At 39.5% G+C, this 20,938-nt stretch overlaps 2 protein-coding genes across 3 annotated transcripts in view; one reads left to right on the plus strand and one right to left on the minus strand.

Moving 5' to 3' along the window:
* The window catches only part of LOC131689125 (uncharacterized), a 146,357-nt gene that overhangs the window by 76,296 nt on the left and 49,123 nt on the right, over nt 1-20,938 (plus strand). For both annotated transcript variants that reach the window (XM_058973979.1, XM_058973980.1), the window contains exon 2: nt 18,838-18,942. In XM_058973979.1, the coding sequence (XP_058829962.1) occupies nt 18,883-18,942 (60 nt within the window). In that variant the 5' untranslated portion in view covers nt 18,838-18,882. The remainder of the gene's footprint in view (nt 1-18,837; nt 18,943-20,938) is intronic.
* LOC131687129 (uncharacterized) lies at nt 739-3,894 on the minus strand. The gene has a single exon (XM_058971179.1). It carries the CDS (start codon nt 3,892-3,894, stop codon nt 739-741), a length of 3,156 nt encoding a protein of 1,051 aa, XP_058827162.1.

Consider the following 20,938-nt stretch of genomic DNA (forward strand, 5'->3'; position numbering starts at 1 on the left):
ACCGTAGAGTAGGATTTCAATGTGCGAGATTATAATATTCCTGCAAATGTACATAACAGTATAAGTATTGAAAGTAATAGAGATAGGGCACGTGTGTATAAATTTAGGTTATGTGTAACTTACGTTTAGTCCCTTAGCTATTATTAATGCTTTAATTTGCACCGCGCCAACTAGTTTAGTTCATATAATTCCTGTAGTTATTAAGTAATTTAATTATATAATAAGAGGGTAATTTAGATTTAATACAATGCTTACCAATTTCCATTGGCATTTTAATTTGGAATAGAAACTCGTTGTAAGACAACGTAGAGCAAATCCACTAATTGCAGAAAGGTTCTATTAGCATAATAAATTTTAATAAAAAGCAATCAACTTTACCTATAATTTCAGCACACTCACTTTTAGGCAGATTAGGTATAAGATTTTAGATGTAAGCTAAGTATTCGATTTTAGATATAAGCTAGGATAAGATTTTAGATATATGCAAGATTTTAGACGACTGCTACGATCAGAACTTATTCTTCTTTTATCTAACTCACCCAAGTGACAAGTGTAAGTACCTGTCACTCCCAGTTGCCCAACGATCTCGTTTGTTAGGGTCGACTTTTGGTATGTGGACCAAGGTGCTTCATGTAGGGTGTCTTCATCAATGGTGCTAGGGTGAGTTGAGCTAAGGCGCGCGCACTTGCGTCTAGTTCAAGTGACACTCCTCCCCAGTATGTCGATCCGATGGTCGGCTTACAACTGATCGCGCCGTACGTCTAACACAGCCAGCTTGACCACCGGGCGCTCGTAGACACCATTCGCAGTTTTTACAGTCGCTGCTCTGATTTTGCCGTCCTTACTGATATTAGTACCGATAATCTTCCCTTTGGGCCAGCAGTTTCGAGGTAGATTGGGGTCGGCAATTACTACTACGTCACCAACTTCGATTGGTTTTGTGTCGACATACCACTTTGTCCTACGGGTGATCTCTGGTAAGTAATCGCTCAACCAACGTTTCCAAAATTGGTTCGCCAACACCTGTGATGTTCGCCAAGTCCTCCGCAACACATCACCGCTATCGTTGAAGGTACACAGCGGTTTTGTACCATCAGAAGATCCTAGGAGGAAGTGATTCGGTGTGAGAGCAGGAGCAGATTCGTCGTCTACCGGAACATGGGTCAGCGGCCGTGAGTTCACGGTGTTCTCGATCTCGGTCAGTAGATTCCGGAGTATTTCGTCGTTGGGCTTCCTCGATGGACAAATCGACATCAGATTCCGCTTCACTACTCCGATTAGACGCTCCCAACTGCCGCCCATATGCGGCGACAAAGGAGGGTTAAACTTCCAGCTGGTCTCTGCACTGTTGAACTCTTTCATAACGTCTTCCATATTGACCTGCTTTGCTGCTTCCTGCAACTCTCGATTCGCCCCGATGAAACAGGTTCCACGATCACTGTTGATTGTTCTTGGAGTTCCTCGGCGAGCTGCAAAGTTGCGGAGACCCATGATACACGAGTCAGTATTAAGCGTGTGTACGATCTCAATGTGGATCGCCCGAGTAGTCATGCACGTGACTAACATACCCCAACGTTTCTCCACCCTGCGACCTACAACTACTTCCAGCGGTCCGAAGTAATCAATGCCTGCATGCGTGAATGGACGAGCAAAAACATCGAGTCTTTCATACGGGAGATCAGCCATCGTTGGTGGCTGCGGAATTGAGCGGTTGTTTTTGCAACGTTGGCAGTCTTTGCGCACTTTTGCGTAAGCGGTACGTAGTCGGGGAATCCGGAATCTTTGCCGCAATTCGTTCATAACTGTCTCGTGGTTTTGGTGATGATATTTGTTGTGGTAGTGTGCAATTATGAGCGTAGTCGTGTGATGGTTACGGGGTAAAATGATTGGATTCTTGGCGTCTTCAGTAGCCAACGCACAGGCGCTTATTCGACCACGCATTCTCATCAGACCATGTTCGTCCAACCAGGGTGATAATTTATACAGGGAGCTGGCTTTTAGCACGGACGAATTGGATACCCCACTCGGTTTCAGAAGGATGGATACTTCGTCTGGATAGGCTTCTCGTTGAGCTTGGCGTATCACGTAACGTTCAGCGACCAGCAATTCTTCCGATGTAGGGGGTCCACATACGATGGGCCTATTCTGGTTCCTCAGGCGACAGTTTGCTGGGAAACGATGAACAACAATGGCAACGTTAATCATCCGCTTCCAACTGGAGACCTTTATTGAAGTGTCTGGCTTTATTAAGTGAACTAGCAGACTCGGACGGAGTTCAGTGTCGGTTTTGCTTCCCTTCACCAATTGATGTGGCCAAGCTTCTTCCGGTAGCCAGAGAAATTCCGGGCCGTTGTACCATCTCGAACTGGGGGTCATGTCTGGCGATTTCTCCCATTTTGTAGCATCATCTGCGACATTAAGTTTGGTCGGGACCCAGCGCCATTGATTCACCTCTGTAGCTTCCAAAATCTCACTCACCCGAGATGCGATGAATGGGGAATATCGGCGATGGTCGGAGTTCAACCAGCAAATCACGTCTCTGGAATCCGTGTGGTAGAAGAGCTTATCTACGGGAAAGGACAATGAGTCGACGATCGACCGAGCGAGTCTCACACCGATGACTGCAGATTGACACTCTAGTCTCGGAATCGTATGGTATCTCAGCGGTGCGACTCTAGTTTTGGCGGCGACGAGGGAGGATCGGACGACTCCGTTCTGTACGAAACGCAAGTAGCAAGCAGCGGCCATCGCGTTCTCACTCGCGTCCACGAATGTGTGTAATTGGACATGTTCGTAGTCGCGGGTGAAGTTTGAGCGCAAGCATCGCGGAATCTGTACTTGTTCGACTTGAGGCAGTCCTCTCAGCCAGATTCGCCATTTTGTGAGAATGTTGTCGTCAACCTTATCGTCCCATTGAATTCCGGAGCGCCAAACTTCTTGCAACAGAATCTTCAAATAGACGAGAAACGGAGCGATAAGCCCAAGAGGGTCGAATATCGTCATCAGAACTCGCAGTACTTCTCTCTTCGTTGGCCGACGATGACCTTCTAATAGGTCACGGTCGTAGCGATCCCAACCGACCTTAAAGGTAAAAACATCTGCTTCGGTACACCACCACATGCCCAGCACCTTTTCCGTGGCAATTTCTGGCGAAAGGTCCAAATTCTTGTCGGTGGTGTTGTTCTCCTGCAATGCTTTCAAGACACTTTGAGAGTTGCTGGCCCAATTGCGGATTTCAAATCCGCCTTGCGAGTGCACGAATGCTACGTCCTGTGCAAGTTTGATCGCCTTTTCTTCGGTGTCGACGCTCACTAACATATCGTCTACATAATGCTGTTTTTTAATGACTTCTGTGGCTGCCGGATATATCTGCGCGAAGCGATCTGCATTCATGTTCATCACATACTGGGCACAACTCGGAGAGCAACAAGCGCCAAAAGTCATAACTCTCATCACGAAGACCGCAAGCTGCCCATTTTCATCCCTCCAGTAAAAGCGTTGGCACTGCTGGTCCGGTTCCCGAATCATAACCTGGTGAAACATTTCCCTGATGTCACCAGTCAAGGCAATAGGGCTCTCACGAAAGCGGATCAACACGGTGTACAGCGAGGACAGTAGGTCGGGGCCTTTGAGCAGTGCCGAATTGAGAGAGACTCCGTGTACCTTGGCTGCTGCGTCCCACACCATTCTCACCTTCCCGGGTTTGTTCGGATTCGTGACCGGGAATACTGGAAGATACCATGTACGCTGGTACGACTGCTGTAGCTCATTCTCTGTCAGTTTCCGAATATAGCCTTTACTCAAGTGATCAGCTATTTTTTGAGTCAGAGTTTCGGCGAGTGCTTTGTCCTTGACCATACGTTTCTCCAGGCATTGAAAACGATGCAGAGCCATCGCTTGGCTATCCGGCAGACGCAGATTGTATGAGCGCCATAGTAGGCCCGCTTCGTAGCGTTGTCCCGTGAATCTGGTCAAAGATTATTGAAGAGACAGTGCTGTTTGGTCCTCGACAGAAAGCAGCACTTTATGCGGCTTCGTGATTCCTAGACTATCCAGAGAGAAATAATCCTTCATCGCCTTGTGCAGATCTTCATCCGTCTTATCCAAATCGCAATTACTAATATGGTAGACGGAGTGTACTGGGCTTGATGCTAGATCGGTGCTCCCACCTCCGCAGACCGTCCAACCTAAACGTGTCTTTACTGCGATCGGTTGACTCGGTTTGCCTTCGCGGCAGTTAAGAATCATACTAAGGTGCAAATCTTTAAGTCCGATCAAAATTCGTGGTCGAACGCCCTGGTATGATGCAATCGGTAGTCCTTGCAGGTAGGGGTTGACCTGCGACAGTTCCTTGATGTCCATTGTTTGGAATGGGAGCATTAGTTCGTTCACTGTGCGGGCACCGTTGATGGTATAGCTCTTAGCACCACTGTGAATACCAGCTATTTGTAGTTCAACGACACGTGAGTTCGTTTCATGACGCTGTGTTCCACTGGTCCAGTGCAGACACAATGGCTTAATTTCTCCTTCCAGCTCAAGTTCGTCAGCCAGCTCTTCATCTAGCAGTGTAAGGGCTGATCCATCATCAAGAAATGCGTAAGTTCGCACAGATCTACGCTCTCCATGAAGCATTACGGGTAGGTAGCGGAACAATGTGTCGCTGGTTTTTGTTCGATGTGTGTGACATCCATGCGTCACCGTTGAATTCGGTTCTGGAAATTCGTTGGTATTTTCTGATGATATTGATGTCGAGCTCTTGGACGTCCCTTCAGTAGCCAATGAATGCTGCCTCTGGTCGTTATGAAGCAATGCATGATGCTTGTATTGGCATCCATTTTTTCCACAGACTTTTGCTTGACACATACCGTCGTGACGACAAAGGCATCGCCGACAGAGCGAGAACTCTCGTACAATGGCCCACCTTGAATCCCGAGAAAGCTCCAGGAAACGTTTGCACTTGTCGATGGTCTTACAATCAGCTTTGCACACCAAGCACACATCGTTTGATCCATTTGCGCTGGGATTCACAGAATGTGCGTTCAAAAAGTTCCCTTTCTTTGCAGTACTGCGGGACTCGCTCTGTGTTGGCTTGATACTCATGTTGCTTGGGCACATCAGAGCACTTGCCGCTTCGGCTATGGTGTAAATCCAGGTACTGAATGCCGCCAAGTTGACAGCCGGAAGAGACTGCCGATGTTGCGCCCAGTTTAGCTTCATCGTGGGTGGCAGTTTGTTGACAAGCTGATGCAGGAGTGTAACGTTGTACAGATATTCTTCCAAGCCACAGGCGTCCACTGTCGCACAATAATTCTCCACGCTAACAGCAAAGTCCACAAGTGTCTCAAACTTGTCTTCCCTTATGGGTGGCAGAGCGCAGATTTTTTCGATGAGCGAGTTAATTATGGCTTCCGGTTGCCCGAACATCATCTTTAAGATTTTCAGCACACCGGGGACGTTGGAAGAATGTACTAGCCGACTCTTTACCGCTTCATAAGCTCGTCCTTTTAAGCTCCGTTGCAATCGGAAAATATTCTCGTCGTTCGTGAAACCGCACATAGCCGTCGTACTGTTGAATGTTGCTAGGAAGAGAGGCCATTCCTCGGGGTTGCCGGAAAACTGAGGCAGATCCCTCGAGATAGCATGCCGCGCCGCTATCTGCTTACTAGTCAATGAACCGCGATCTTCTTCGCGTTGGGCGGAATATCCGTGGTATGGGTTTTCGTGGTGCACCGACGCCGCGATATCCGATGCTGATCGATGGTTCGTACGGGAAATCGTACCAGCTCTTTGCTGGCTTTCCTGATGAGAGTGTCGACTGGAGTGAGCATATGGGACGAAATCAGAAACTTGTTGGCCATCTACCCACTCTCTTACGGCACTTCCTGCGCTACTTAAATTTGATCCCGTCTCATTAGCTAGTTCTTCCAGCAATTTATATTTCTCCTCCAAGTACGTTCTTTCTTGCTCCGTTTTCTTCGCGTTTAGCAAGCGTTCCTCCTCCAGCTTGTTTGCATTCAGAGCACGTTCCTCCTCTAACTTTTGCAGCTTTAGTTTGGCGAGAACATGCGAGGTTCTGCTGGACGTATGGGATACAACCGATTTAACTTTACTGACCTTAAGTGTCTGCGCGTTGTTGGGATCCGAATTCGAAATTACAGGAACAACAGGCAAGGTTGTTTCTTTTGTTCCATCTGGATTCGAGTTGGACCCCGAAACCGGGTTCGGGTTTGTACAACCTACACAGCTCCAAGACATATCTTCGATATCCTGCGTGACTCCAACACAGCTGAAGTGAAACCATTGGAGACACTTGTCGCAGCTCACCATTTCCTCGTCGTCTTCTCCGCGACAAACTCGGCACGACCGGCCAACGTGAGAGGTCTCCGGGTCAGCCGTTCCACCCGTGCTCATCACTTGCTTACTACCTGGTTTTGCACCACGATGGCCACCACCGGCGCTACTACCTTTATTTGATCGGCCTCTTCCCGACATAACTGGTTTGATCGCGGTTATTCGTAAACGAATATTATAATTTGTTGACGATAGTCAACAGGGTAGTTTCCGATAATATAATCTCGAATAAAACGACCGTAGAGTAGGATTTCAATGTGCGAGATTATAATATTCCTGCAAATGTACATAACAGTATAAGTATTGAAAGTAATAGAGATAGGGCACGTGTGTATAAATTTAGGTTATGTGTAACTTACGTTTAGTCCCTTAGCTATTATTAATGCTTTAATTTGCACCGCGCCAACTAGTTTAGTTCATATAATTCCTGTAGTTATTAAGTAATTTAATTATATAATAAGAGGGTAATTTAGATTTAATACAATGCTTACCAATTTCCATTGGCATTTTAATTTGGAATAGAAACTCGTTGTAAGACAACGTAGAGCAAATCCACTAATTGCAGAAAGGTTCTATTAGCATAATAAATTTTAATAAAAAGCAATCAACTTTACCTATAATTTCAGCACACTCACTTTTAGGCAGATTAGGTATAAGATTTTAGATGTAAGCTAAGTATTCGATTTTAGATATAAGCTAGGATAAGATTTTAGATATATGCAAGATTTTAGACGACTGCTACGATCAGAACTTATTCTTCTTTTATCTAACTCACCCAAGTGACAAGTGTAAGTACCTGTCACTCCCAGTTGCCCAACGATCTCGTTTGTTAGGGTCGACTTTTGGTATGTGGACCAAGGTGCTTCATGTAGGGTGTCTTCATCAATGGTGCTAGGGTGAGTTGAGCTAAGGCGCGCGCACTTGCGTCTAGTTCAAGTGACACTTGTAGTATTTTTGTCGCATAATGTCATAATAACGAAAACGCAGTTTGTTTACATTAGCGATTTAAGCCCTAATGAAAGATTTATGTCGATTTGGCATAGGAAATAAATTAAAAGCAGTACCAACTCAAATCCAGAAATTTTCCAAGTTTCATAAAGGCTATATTAAAACAAAATTTAGGGTGGCCGTAGATCTCGACGTTGCATTACATCCTAAGCCATTTAGCATAAAGAATTCGAATTGAATTTTTGAATGGTCACCTGTTTTCCATACATGCCATTGGCACTCTAAAATACAGTCGTCTGAATAGATGCTCCCTCCGCCACCTTCAAACACTAAGCGTCAACTGATTTCCTAAATATACAGTAAAAGATTTGTGGCTGTAATTTACATGAAATGAACGACAGTCAAACATGAAATAAGTAGGGAGTAGGTGGGTCATGTCCATGTACACAAATTATTATTTGAAGGCCGAACTGAAAAAGAAAGCCAAAATAAACACCAAAGGGGCGAAAAATTGAGACTCCGCCAAGGGCGCAAGAAGACCTAACTACGGCTCTGAGTAAATCAATAGATTTTTATACTTTATTGATGTGTTGAAAATCAGATTATTATAAACAAGTAACATACCAAGAAAAGAATATTTTTGAAGGTTGATATGTTTTGTAGTCGTTCCTAAAAAAAGAATATTAATTGGGATATAAACTGTCCAAAATTTTGAACAGTATGTACAGTAAATTTCTTTTGCAAAAACAAAGAGAAACCTAATCGCTTATATGTGATCCGTCATGAAAAAGTTACTATAAACCATAAATTAAACCAATTAACATTTGAATTGCTACTTGGGATCAGGCAACCTCGTAGCGTACTTAAGACGTGATCGGTGATTAATGACTTGACTTAATCACTTCTAATCTTTGACACCTTTTATACTTTTCAACATATACATGAGCAGTTTTGTTTATCCGTTGGACGTGCCTCCTGTGTCTCTCGTGACTTATCACATTTCGTCGCTGTTGTGCTATCTTATGACAAGCGCCATTTAGCACATTTCGAGAAAAACGATTTTTAAAGTTTAAGATTGAATATCTTGAAACTTATAAATGGTATAAACAATCCAAAGAAGACAATTGATGCTTCTATCTATTCTGCATTAATCTCTCAAATATTACGAATATCGGTTGACTATGTTGCGAGTTTTTACTATGAATGTAAACAAAAGTCGCACTCACACGTGTCATAGGCGTGTATTGATGACAAAATTTGTATGACGTGTCATAATCGTGCATGGAAAATTTTCCATAGAAAAAAATCATAAATTTTTAACTTTTATTCATATCTTTGCGTTCATATGGTCTAGAAACAATCGGTGAAATGCATTTTGAAGGAAATGAGTCAGGGAATCTAGAAAAAAATGTTATTTTTGGTTACAGTGTTGCCAAATATCTTTTATTTTCAGTTTAAAACTAAAACTGTGTTTTTCTAACAACTCGTGTAATTTTCTTTTGAAAATATTGATGCCATTGTGTTCCTCAGACATTTTCACACATAAAAACATCTAAAACTTCAATATAACTTGAGCAAATCCCTAGAGACAGTGATTTGAAGCAAAAAACTCACAATTTCTTATCATGTTTCTCGCTATATCTAAGTAACCAAGTAGAATTTCAAAATTCTGAAAACGCCACTTTGTAGAGATTTTTCAAACAAGCAATGTGGCATATTTAACTCAGTTTACCCCAAAATGGCGTTTGTCATAAGATAGCACAACAGCGACGATTTGCCAAACATCAAACATGCTGAACCGAATTACACTAGTGACCCGAGCGGACGTGAACAAACGTAAGGCTGATTAAATGCCATGCCGGTAAAAATATAAGATTGAAACCAATCAATCGAGTATTGTGAAGGTGTATCACGTGAAAACAGAAGCAATCTCGTCTCTTCAAGTCAGTACGTAGCAGCATCAGTAGTAGTCAGTAGGATTATGCAGGTGAGAGGGAATCAAATATGATTATTTGTCTTCTGTTTTCAAACGTTTTATCTGCAGCTTTTTGCCTTCAGGTGTGAAGTTGCTGCTGAACTCGTTTGGTCGGATTAGTCCAACAGAGTTGGTTTGACATTTCCGATTCGATTCAGGTTTCGATGGTTTAATATTGATTCAATTTTCATTATAACTTTCACTCGATTCGAGTATAAGGAATTCCCACGCAGGCGCAAGTGACATTTCGCCAACGTTTCTCAAATATCAATAGCTATACGAAAAATTAATTCGAATCGATAATTACCCTGTCGTAATCGTTATTCATTTATATTGCAAAAGAAAGGAGTTATTCGAGAGATAAAATACACCAATTTGTGAAGTAATGTAATTCATTTCAACGGTAAATTGCGAACATGGTCGGTAAAAATGTATTGAAGACATGAGAAACAGCAGGATATAGTGATTCGTTTAACCGGTATTATCACAATCCGGCTTCAACCTTACTAATAGCATATAGGGTGATGAGCCTATTTGCGCTATGTTTCTATTATCACCCTGCCCATTTGAAGCCGTTGGTTAGAGCAGTGTCTGCCATCTTTGTTCAACGCATTGAGTCAAATGGTAGCGCAACAATAGGGGCACTCGATTCGAGTTTTCATTGTGCTCGAACACGAGAATTTTACTGTTTTCAACGCATTTGTGTTATTATATTGGTTCTTAGAAACGAAGCAAAGCGGTTGATGTCAATTTTTACGCATTCCATTGATTGTAAGGCAAGAAATTACCGAATTAGTGAGACACCTTGCTTAGTATGGTGAAAATAGGCTCATCACCCTAACCTCAATTCGACTTCGTCCTTTTTGTTCAAAAGTTGTACTGCCGGTGGTGACGCGTGGCCAATCGTGCGATCGCAGCAAAACGGCGATGTTAACAAACGGACGCGGAGTACCGATCGGACTGCACAGATAGCATCACTTGTGCCATGAGCAATAATTTTGGCAGTAAGTTGAAGCGCGAGGTCGTTGTTCGGCTGGATCCCCAAAACAACTTTCACCTTTGCCGCCACGGGTGCAGCCAATTTTACCGTCGTAGTTCAACAGCCGTTTGCGCCAATGCGCGAGGGTATCACACTGCATCAATATGAAAAACAAAAAAAAAATATGTTTGCCACAAACCAATCCACATCGAGAACAGGTGAATTGAATTTAAATATACCAACTTGCAGTCACGTGGTTGAATAACAATAACTGGATTCTTTTTTTGTTTTCTATCCACAAGGTTCCACTCATTTATTATGTACATTACCGTGTTCCACTGCCATTTTTTCGGCTTCATTTTGTTTTTATAGACTGGATCTTTTGTTACACAATTTTTTTCTGCATTATGGAAAACGAAAGAATGTCAATAAAATACTCATTTTATAAACCGCTTTGAATTGAAAGTGGTGATCAATACATTTTGGTACACCAGTCGATTATATAATTAATTTTTGCGACAGTTCTGGAAGTTTACCGGTAACCTGCTGTAATCCGAGAAAAAACATCTCGCACAATGCGACCATGCAAGGTCCACCACCATCACCACCACTAAATTGATCATCCTTAGTTCTCCATACAAACTTCGAGTTTAAACTGTGAAGCGCCGTTCCAAAAAACCAAATTAATCGGGGCGTCTGTTCGATGCCGTGGTCCGTCACCATCTGACTTTTTAATTTTATGATCGCCGCCTCCACCAAAACAAACACCAAAAAACGCACCGCCACATAGCTGTCATCGCTATAGTACAGCTATGGTACAACAAAAATTACTCCACCTATCTGGACTAATGATAACGTTCATAGACTATTATTTAAATGAAATTTACATCAAAAACATGAACGATCATAATGAACAGCGGTGAGTAATGTTGCAATAACAAATACACTCTACGGAGTGTATACAAAAAAATTAGGTATATTTTCTCCCGGTGCTAAATTGTTACCCTAATAGGTTACAAGTAATTGCTTAGAATCGGCATTCTGTTATTTGCTTAGAATCGGCATTATGTTATAGTAATGCTACGAAAATAACTCAGTTTGCATCCCTGTTTTCATGTTATTTAGTATGAAATGCAGTTTAATAATAATAAAATCCCCTTTTACCACTAAACCATTATACATGTGCAATTCCAACTATCTACAAGAATAGTACCTGACACAAGAAAGAATCAAGACGCACACAAATACTTCTTGCATAAGATTCCGCATTTTATTTAAACGATTGACAGATAAAACCAGCACCGGCACGATAAAAACCACGAAAAATTCGTCGTATGATACACACTTAAAAATATCTACATCTCGCAAGATGCACATATAGAGAGCGTCACAATTCACTTGAATTTACATTCAAGAACATGTAAAAATGTTCTTTGTTCATAATTCTCCATCTCCATTCAACCGAGTTCTACATCAAAAGAGACACAATATTTTATTTCACAACATGTAAAATTCCATTATCAGACAGCAAAATACATCGCCATGTTGTTTACGTCAAATGTAATTTTCATTTCTTCTGCGCTCCACATCGTCGGCTATCCAGAGATCAAGTTGCTTATTTGGCACTCATATTAATACGAAAAATGATGTTTCCAAATTCTCGGCAGCCGGCTACCCAGAGCAATTAATACATGATAACGCTATTGGCACACTAACTGATAACTTTCCGCTTCCCGTGTTACCTGTGGAGATGCAGAGGATTCCTCGGTCTCTAGCAGCATCGGACTAACATTCCTTCCTTTACCAGAAGATCTGCATTCGGACGTGGCCGGCGTTGTTGTTAATCAGCATTCAGGGATAAAAAAAGATTGTACAATGTGGCTCATCATGTTATTCCCAAGCATGTTGTTCCAATGAACATTTTGAAGTCTCAGTTGGTTCGGGTCAATAACGGAGGCGATCTATTATGCTTATGCTTATACTTATCTTCCTGCATCGGAAGTCAAAATACAATGTGTGCCCACTAGATGTTCAATTGTGTGTGTAGCAAGAGCCATATTAACCGTCTTGATTTTAGAGCATTTTTTCTTATTGGCGTAAAAGTATTACAGTCTAGTTTTGGGTGTAGTTTTGATGTTTTGTTCACGTGACGTACTGAAAACGGAAAACTGACGAATTGTTTTCATGTAGCTTTCAAATGGGTTACAATATCGCCTTGCTGTCAATGGGGAAGTTACAGGAAATGTTATGGGCCTTCTGAAAAACCTGTTATTGTTGATGGAGAAATGCGATTAACTTATGCAAAGGTTTAATAAAATAAAATAATTCTGTTGTTAAAACAACATCTCAAGAAATACTACATTTCACAAAAGTTTTGTTATGAGCATTTTGATGTAACATGGCGTTTAGAATCATATTAAAAAAAGGGAATTTTTGACTGCAAATAGCATAAATTATGAAAATTTGTCAAAAGTTGTTGTTAGGAAATTTTTTTAATGAAAGCTTCTCCATGATCCTAATACACTGAAAAAGTTTCTTTTACGTCTTTAAAACGATAAACATTAGATTTTTGACATTTTATTATGGGGTAACGCGAATAACTTTTAAAAAGGGCATAATCACACGAATTAACTGTTTATGTTGGAACAAAATTCCAGATATCTCGAAAACTATCGCATTTTAGAAGATTTTTGTTAAATGCATTTTGATTTAAAACGATTCGATAATGGTCTTTTTTGCAATTTAACGTTTTGGCGCAAATTGTTGATTTTATGAAAAATGACACTACATTTTTTCAGTGCATATTTTTTTCGTACAGAAATATTCATTCCCTGTAACTAAATCTCAGAAAGTGTTGCTGTATAAAATACGGTAATCGAACACCTTTTTAAAAAATTGCTCTTGAGTCAAAAAAAATTTACTGGTTGCGAAAAATGTTCAGTCTTCCAAGTCAGTGAAACGTGTAAAATTTCGTAGGAATCTAAGATGGTCGGTCACGATTTTAAACATTTTCGCACGGATCTTCGTGGAATCCCTCAGTGATAAAAATACATTGTAAACAATACACCATAAACTACTTTTTATCAATTTTTTCAAGAGAAAGTATCCTATGGGTCATTTCTACAGCGTTTTTTTCCGTGATGCAATTTGATGTGGGAACCCTATAATAGCATTTTTCTCGAAACCGCGTTTTTCAAATTGGCGAACACGATAACTCAAAAATTGATCAACGTATTGACTTGATTTTTTTATGAGAATGCACAGTATGTGTAGCCTGTCGATGAACCACAGAACCACAGAAAACTGAATAAAAAATTTCTATTATTCTGAAGAAAAGTGAGTGAATTTTACAGTAATATATGAGATTTTTCGGTTTTTTGTGGTTTATCGACTACTTGCCTAAAATTCTCATACCTATTCAATGAACGATGAAATTCAAAGAATTCATCTTCATCTTTTCCCTGTCTCCTTCGTCGCTAAATGCACAAAAAATAATACAATAAAGGCAATGTCCCCTCCTTTCTCGATTCTCCGAAAACGAGTAGCAGAAGCAGCGTCTTGCATTTTCCTATGACAATCCGAAGTTTCAATTTCGTTTTGATGTATGCTCAATAATTTTTGATTCTCGTTCATATAATGAAATTAAAGCAATGTGCATAAAAAAATAAAACTAAACCATAGTTAAAACGAGAAATATGCACATCTATCAGGCTTCCGTGCTACAATACCATCACTAGCTCGCAAATCTGCAGAATCGAGCAGCGAAAAATAAATATCATTGCTAGTGTATTTTTGTTTCCCCAGCAGTAAGTTCAATATCGAAGCTACCAATATCATTCTGAATCAGAAAGCGAAAACGAGTGTGCGGAGGGAATAACGACAACGCTCTGATACATGCATGCTTTGTCTCATTTTCGATTTGGCAAAGTGCTAGTGGCGTGGAGAGAAGCTTCGTTCTTTCGGTAGTTTCGCCTGATTTTGGCAAATGAAAAAAACATTTCCCGACTCTGACTACTCAGTGGCGTAGCCAGAAATTTGGTTTGGAGGGGGTTTTGATGAGAATCGCAAATTTTTTGAAAAAATGCTAAAATTTAATATGAGTTTGATAAATTATTGAAAACTCAAAAACATAAGGAGTCTAACAGATGTCATTCCAGTCTACAAACAAGAAGGATCAACATGGAACACTTTTCAAACCTCTATAGATTATTTTCTTGTATAAAATGTCAATGAAGTCAAAAATTGCGATCTTTTAAAGTGGGATAAATGATCTAAAAAAATTTCAACGTTCAAGATCACCTAATATAATAATCCTAGACTTTGAAGGTTTGACAACTTCGGGAAGTTATCAACATAAAACAGCGCCTGCTTTGATATAGAAATTTTAGTGATTAATTCTCATAGATGTAATTATGGTAAATTAATTTTTCAAAAATATTAAGAGACATGGTGCCTTCAGCAAAGTTTTTGATGTCATTCAAACAATTTTGTTGAAAATATGAAGGCTACATGAATTCAACATATAGGGATTTAAATGAACTGGGCCTGCTATATTTCTCCTTAGTGAAGAAAAATTTAGGTGAAAACTATTTTTTTCTGCGGTACGGATAAAATTGTTTGAAACAATCTTTACGAGTTGAGAACACAAAACCTATAACTAAATTATGGATGGATGGAACTGAAACTTGCGTTTCGACTTCATCTCATCAGAATCCGACACTAACTTGGTGGGCGGACTAAGCCAGCGCCGAATTGATGCTAGCTCCTGAAAATGGAATCACTCTTTGTGTTTTTGAGTCCTTTTAATCCCTGGGAATTATTTGTTTTAAATCCAGTTCCCTTATTTTTTTGTAAACTTCAAAGGCACCTTGAACGCAATGTGAATTTATTATTTAATTACCGCAGAAGTGATTTATCAAATACAGTAATTTCAGAATAGCTTGTTGTAAAGGTTTTCTACTACTATATTTCGATACTCTGAATATGTGGGATATTTATGTCTTTGACAAAGTTGTTTGAAATAGCACTTTCGAAAACTTTGCTGGAGACATTAAGTCTCGACCCAAATTTGGTTGAAGAGTAATTCTTGTCTATAATTACTTCTAGGAGGATTAACCGTCAAAATTATTCTATCAGCAGATGAACAGTTTTACGTTTTGAAATTCTTCAATGTTACTTAACATCGAAATTTGGCAGTTTCGAATGAATGTGATCGTGACCGTTAAAAATTTATCGAGCATTAATTTTACTTTTCTTCATTAGTCAACCTCACAACTTGCAGTACTAGTACGTAGCACACAAAATTTTAGTACGCCATTCATTGCATCCTGCTGAGAGGCTATTCATATAGTTGATAATACAACAAAAATCCAATGTTCATAAAACCGATCCTGACCTGCTAGAGACAAAATTACATCAGCTTTCAACTAGTTTCTGAAATGTTATTCTTGTTGTTAACTATATTGAATTGTTGTCTAAACTCTACACATTCTAAAAAAATACATTTTCAGCAAATGTTGAAATGTATGCAAGTTTTCGGTGAGCAAGCTTATGTTTTATATGCAATCAACCTATTCAAATTTAGATTCCCATTCGAAAAATTGTCTCTAATCCATATTTTGAAGCATCTTTCCAAAAATAAGCTCATAATAATTCAGACAGTTATTTTATTTTACATTGAAGTAATTTGACAACTATGGGATTTTTGCTAAGAGATAAGTTACAAGATCCCCTTCCCATAATTTTCCAAAAGTTCTCATGACGCTTTAAACACAGTTCTCAATGTAGTGATCAGAGAATATTTTTCCAAAAATATTTTGCGGAATATTAAATTAAATTCGTCAGTATCAATTTTTTTTTCAACCCAATTAATTTTGGTTTGGGGGGGGGGGGGGGGGTTTAAAACCCCCAAAACCCCCCCCCCCTGGCTACGCCACTGAAGTCTAAACTTTATAAATCTTTTTGAATTCCCCGCCTTAGACCATTTTTTTGATATCGTGTTCGCCGCGGCACTCCTCGACGTGGAAATGGTTGGACGTCTACTCTTGGAACGCTCGTATGTGTGGCTCCGCATGACTGAAAATATTTTTTTTTCTATCATAATGAATTTATAGAAAAATCTTAAGATTAAAAAAGATGTATTGTAACATTGTTGTTCAAAATCGTAAACCAAAATAACATTCGGTTTGAACACTTTACACGACGCGCCGCCCTTAAACCGGTATACTTCCAGCTTGTGTTGCTGAATTTTAATGAGAAAGTGATAACCCTCTATGCAATGTCTGAAAAGGTATAACTTCATTAGATTTTCGTTGAAGCTTCCGTCAAGTTTTTGTGTTGCTTGAAACCAGCATTTTTAATAAATATTCCCTGATAAATCAACAGACCGGCTGTAACCCTTCAAAATAAAGCTCGGCACTATTACGCATGTTTTCCTCCCGGAGTAAAAATCGTAAAACGAACAGATCACGCAGACTAATTTCGCAGTTTTGGTTAAAACTGCACACAAACTGTAATTTGATCACGATTTCACTAATGACTTCGTGATTTTAATATTAATCTCTTGTTACGACATCGTCTTTCTGAAATCATGCAAACACGAACGATTTTTTGCGCGCATTTAATCAGAAATACACAATGACCTTTTCTGGCAATACGATGCTGGTAAAAGGTTACAGACATAAATACAACAAACAACTTTAGTTGAAATGAAGCAAATCGAGATAACAACTTTTCCCTGCTGTACGCAATACACACTTCAAATAAAGCATCTCAAATCAACATGATAATGCTGGGTATATACAGCAGCCGCCTACTTCAAACTGTACCAACCATGGGGAAACTTAATCATGTACAAACTAAATTGAAATTTGCATCTGAATAGTTCTGCAGAACGACGAACTGTGACATAGTTAGTGCCATCGAAAAGTGAAACTGTTGGAGAAAAATTTACATAAATATCCGGCAAATAGGTGTACCTTCAAGCGAAAACACAATCCAGCGCCAACAAGGTAGCATTTAATTAATCTTGTCCCATTCATTCAATATAAACCACTTTCGAATCGTTTTCGCTTAACGGAACCCATCAGGAAGGCGGAAGGGCAATAAACTGACGATCCAAAGAACCAACGAGCGACGACGTTCCATTGTACTTTACGATGGTCATCATTTTTGACATTTTTCTTTTTCTTAAAACACCAAGCTGGCGTTTCGTTACCGTTTCGTCTTAAGCTTCTGTGGTATGCTCGTGGAGATAAAAGGTTTTAATGATGAAAACGAGAGCATAGAAACCAACATGAATGGTCAAATGGGTGCCTTATTTATTCGCATATTGCTTTTTTTAACAGAAAAGCATCGCTGCGGTTGTAAGCCATTAAGTCCAATGTTCACAGGTTTTGCTTTCGATTTTATCTGTGTTTGTCCATTTTCGGACTCTGTGATATTTGGTGGTCAATAGATAATTGGTTTCCCATTTATGGCATACTTGTAGGTTTTTACAATAAAGGGGACAAAAGGCTACACATGATTTGAAATGGAAATGAGTCAAAAAAGGAAAGTAACATTGTTAACGTACCTTTTAAATTTACATGTTTATTAATTTCGTTTGGCATTCAGCTAAAATTTTCGTACTGCCACATATCCGCAGATGCCGTATAGGGATACTCTACCAACTGTTTATTATTTTCTATGTAAATGATTAAGCCGCAAACAAATACATTAGAACTTGGTTTCCAGTCGATAAAAGTTTTGCAAACAAATATATAGATATTATTACTCGTATGAACGCAATTTGACTCCCAACAGAAAAAAAAGAATACGATAACATAAATTTTAAATCCATACCAACGAACAAGTTAAAGTATAAATTAGTTATTGACTTTGCGTTTCAACTTCGTCTCATTAGAATCCGACACTAACTTAGTGACAGGACAATGCTAGTATCGAATTGACGCTTGCTCCAAAAAAGGAGACACAATGTTTCCCACAATCCCTTTTTTGGAGCTTTCGTGAATCCGTCGCTAACTTAGTCCCATAAATAAATTCGTGTCGAATTCTTATGAAACGAAGTCGAAACGCAAATTCCCTTACTAATTTAGTTATAGGTTTTGCGCCCTTCACGCGCAAATATGATTTTATCCTCTTTTCTCTTTAGTGGAGAAAAATATAGCGTAATATATATTGCATTGGCTTGCTTAGCCGAACCAAGTCAAAGTCATTAAAATCAATTCCTCCACCCTGCTATCCGTTCATCTCAAAAGACATCTTTCAACCAGTGACGAACCCGATGAAACTATCGCTGAGCAAACATCCGCCGAGCAATTCCGCTGGTACATACAAAAAAATATGAATTCCATGTTTCCATAATCAACTGTTTTGCATGAAATTACACGTACGCTTTGCCTTCCGTTTCCTGGCTTATTATAATCGCAAAGCCATGTAACATAATGGCAGTTTGCGTTTCCAAGCTAAGCAGTTGCAGTTTCTTCGTGTTCCTACGTGTAATGCGTGCACCGTCCCACATCACAATCATTCAAACTATTTTAATTCATATTCTTTCCCTATTCTCTGCATTTTCCCATTTCAGATCAAAATCAATAGACCATGTGAAACAGGACAAATACCCCCAGACATGCATAATGAGTCTACAGTACATCCAACGAGGGATAAACCGCTCCCCAACAGTGTACCGGTAAGTTTCCTAAATTGATAAATAATGAATGTTTTTCATGAACGCAAAACATAGTTACCAACGCAGAAGCGAACAATATTCCTGATTGCTATCAGGTGCAACATAGTGTCATCGGTTCATATTTATGTTCTGTTCAAGCGATGCACATTCGCGATATGCCACCTAAACCGATAACAATCAGGAAAGCCATCACAATTTAATTTCTTCCTTTCAACACTTCATCTGCTTAAAGTGCAGACAGCACAACAATTTCCGCTGCGGTAATGAAAGTATTTAAAAAATTACAAAACCCTTCCCTTCACTTTGAACCTTTCCGCACTGTTGTGTGATCAGTCGATGTACGATCTTAGCAATGCAATGGAACAGGTAAATCTTTCCAACCAATGAAGACATTCACGTTACTGTCGGAGGAATCTTCGTCCGGGTAACATGCGATGTCCCCATCACCGAACATATGATCTGTCATTTCGCATTGTGCGGATGTAATTAAAACAGCGATTGTTAGCTACACGAAAGCATCTACAACTCGAGCTCGATATTTTTACATTCCTTTCGCAAGCCGCCGTCAACAGTAAATGTTTACAAACCAAACAAGACAGCGGGTTTCAACAGCCGTGCGGAACGCAACTCACCAGGGGTTCGCCCAAACGCGTGAAGAATAACGTACCTATGTCTCTGGCATTGCTTTGTATTGTGTTTATTAATTGTTGTTGAAAGGTGCGATAATTTTTGCAAGATATCGTGTGTTCAAATATATTTGATCTTGGCAAATAAAATGTAGGTGTTTAAGGGGATGATTTTTTATTCGCATAAACCGTTTTGGTCTCAGGAATCTATATCGCTGTGAATTAGCCGTACACACACCGTTGCTCGTTTCAACTTTTGACGAGGTGTCACTCTAAAATCTAAAATTTCTCCTGTGTAAAAAATTAATGTTGAAATTTTTGTTTTTGATACATATTCGGGCATCAACATAGAACATACGCTACCAACAGTATGAAAAGCATGCTTGACGATAGACGAACCATGTACCAAAAGTTTATGAAAGGGTTAAGTTAACAAAGTTGATACTGTAAATTAAAATATGCGTGACTGGGCTGGCTAGCCATACATCACACTACGTATTCCGCTGTTCAGATGGATTGATACACGACTACATTGGGAACAACAACTCTGTGGGACCTTTGCCACACTCGGGCAGTTTATTTGAGATTTTGTTTATCTATCTGATCTTATTTGAAAAATAGTTGCAAGGTTACACTGACCGTTTTACTTTTAACGCTACAAATAGTAATAATATTCTAAATATTCAAACTAAAATAAAATGACTTATACAATAATGACCTCTGAGATTTTTTCATAAAATATACTATCAATTGTGGTTTTTCGAATGCAAAAAGAAGAAATCAATTTCACTTGCTCCATTTTGAGATATCAATATTTGAAAAGGTTGTGTTATTTTTGCTAAAAATGCTCATAACTATTGAACTAAATGAGCTATTACAAAACTGTCTATATTAATAATATTCGTCTCAATAAGCTTTAAAAGTTTTGTGAAGTCGCTATTGACGGAAAAAAATTATTTAAAAAGTTATAAGTTCTGGATTCGGACCACTGCGCACTGCAATAAGCAGTGAACACTATAGATTTTCGGTAGCGGTGGCTATGGACACAGTTAAACTATGTACGAATTTTTCGAGTGTGAGCATGGTGTCACAGGATGATTTGTTACGTGGGTGGGTGGATTGGTTTTGGATTAAGTTCAATACTGCAGGGTGCAACGTAGGGGAACTGGTGGTAAAATGAACACGTTAAGCAAAGTCATTATTTTCTAACTAATAAGTGATTGAGATACTACAATCACCTCATACGTTTCTTGTTAGACATGTTTTGTACATATTTGGTGAAAATATTTTGACATAAACACAAGTTTTCAAACATTATTCTTGATTTCAAAACATGTCCAAAAAAGAGACATGTTTATAGCGTGTGGGTA

This window comes from Topomyia yanbarensis, chromosome 3 (genome assembly GCF_030247195.1).
Source record: "Topomyia yanbarensis strain Yona2022 chromosome 3, ASM3024719v1, whole genome shotgun sequence".
Lineage (NCBI taxonomy): Eukaryota > Metazoa > Arthropoda > Insecta > Diptera > Culicidae > Topomyia > Topomyia yanbarensis.

Coding starts and splice junctions, on each gene's coding strand:
- LOC131687129 (XM_058971179.1), bottom strand. CDS start 3,894: ATGGCTCTGCATCGTTTTCAATGCCTGGAGAAACGTATGGTCAAGGAC.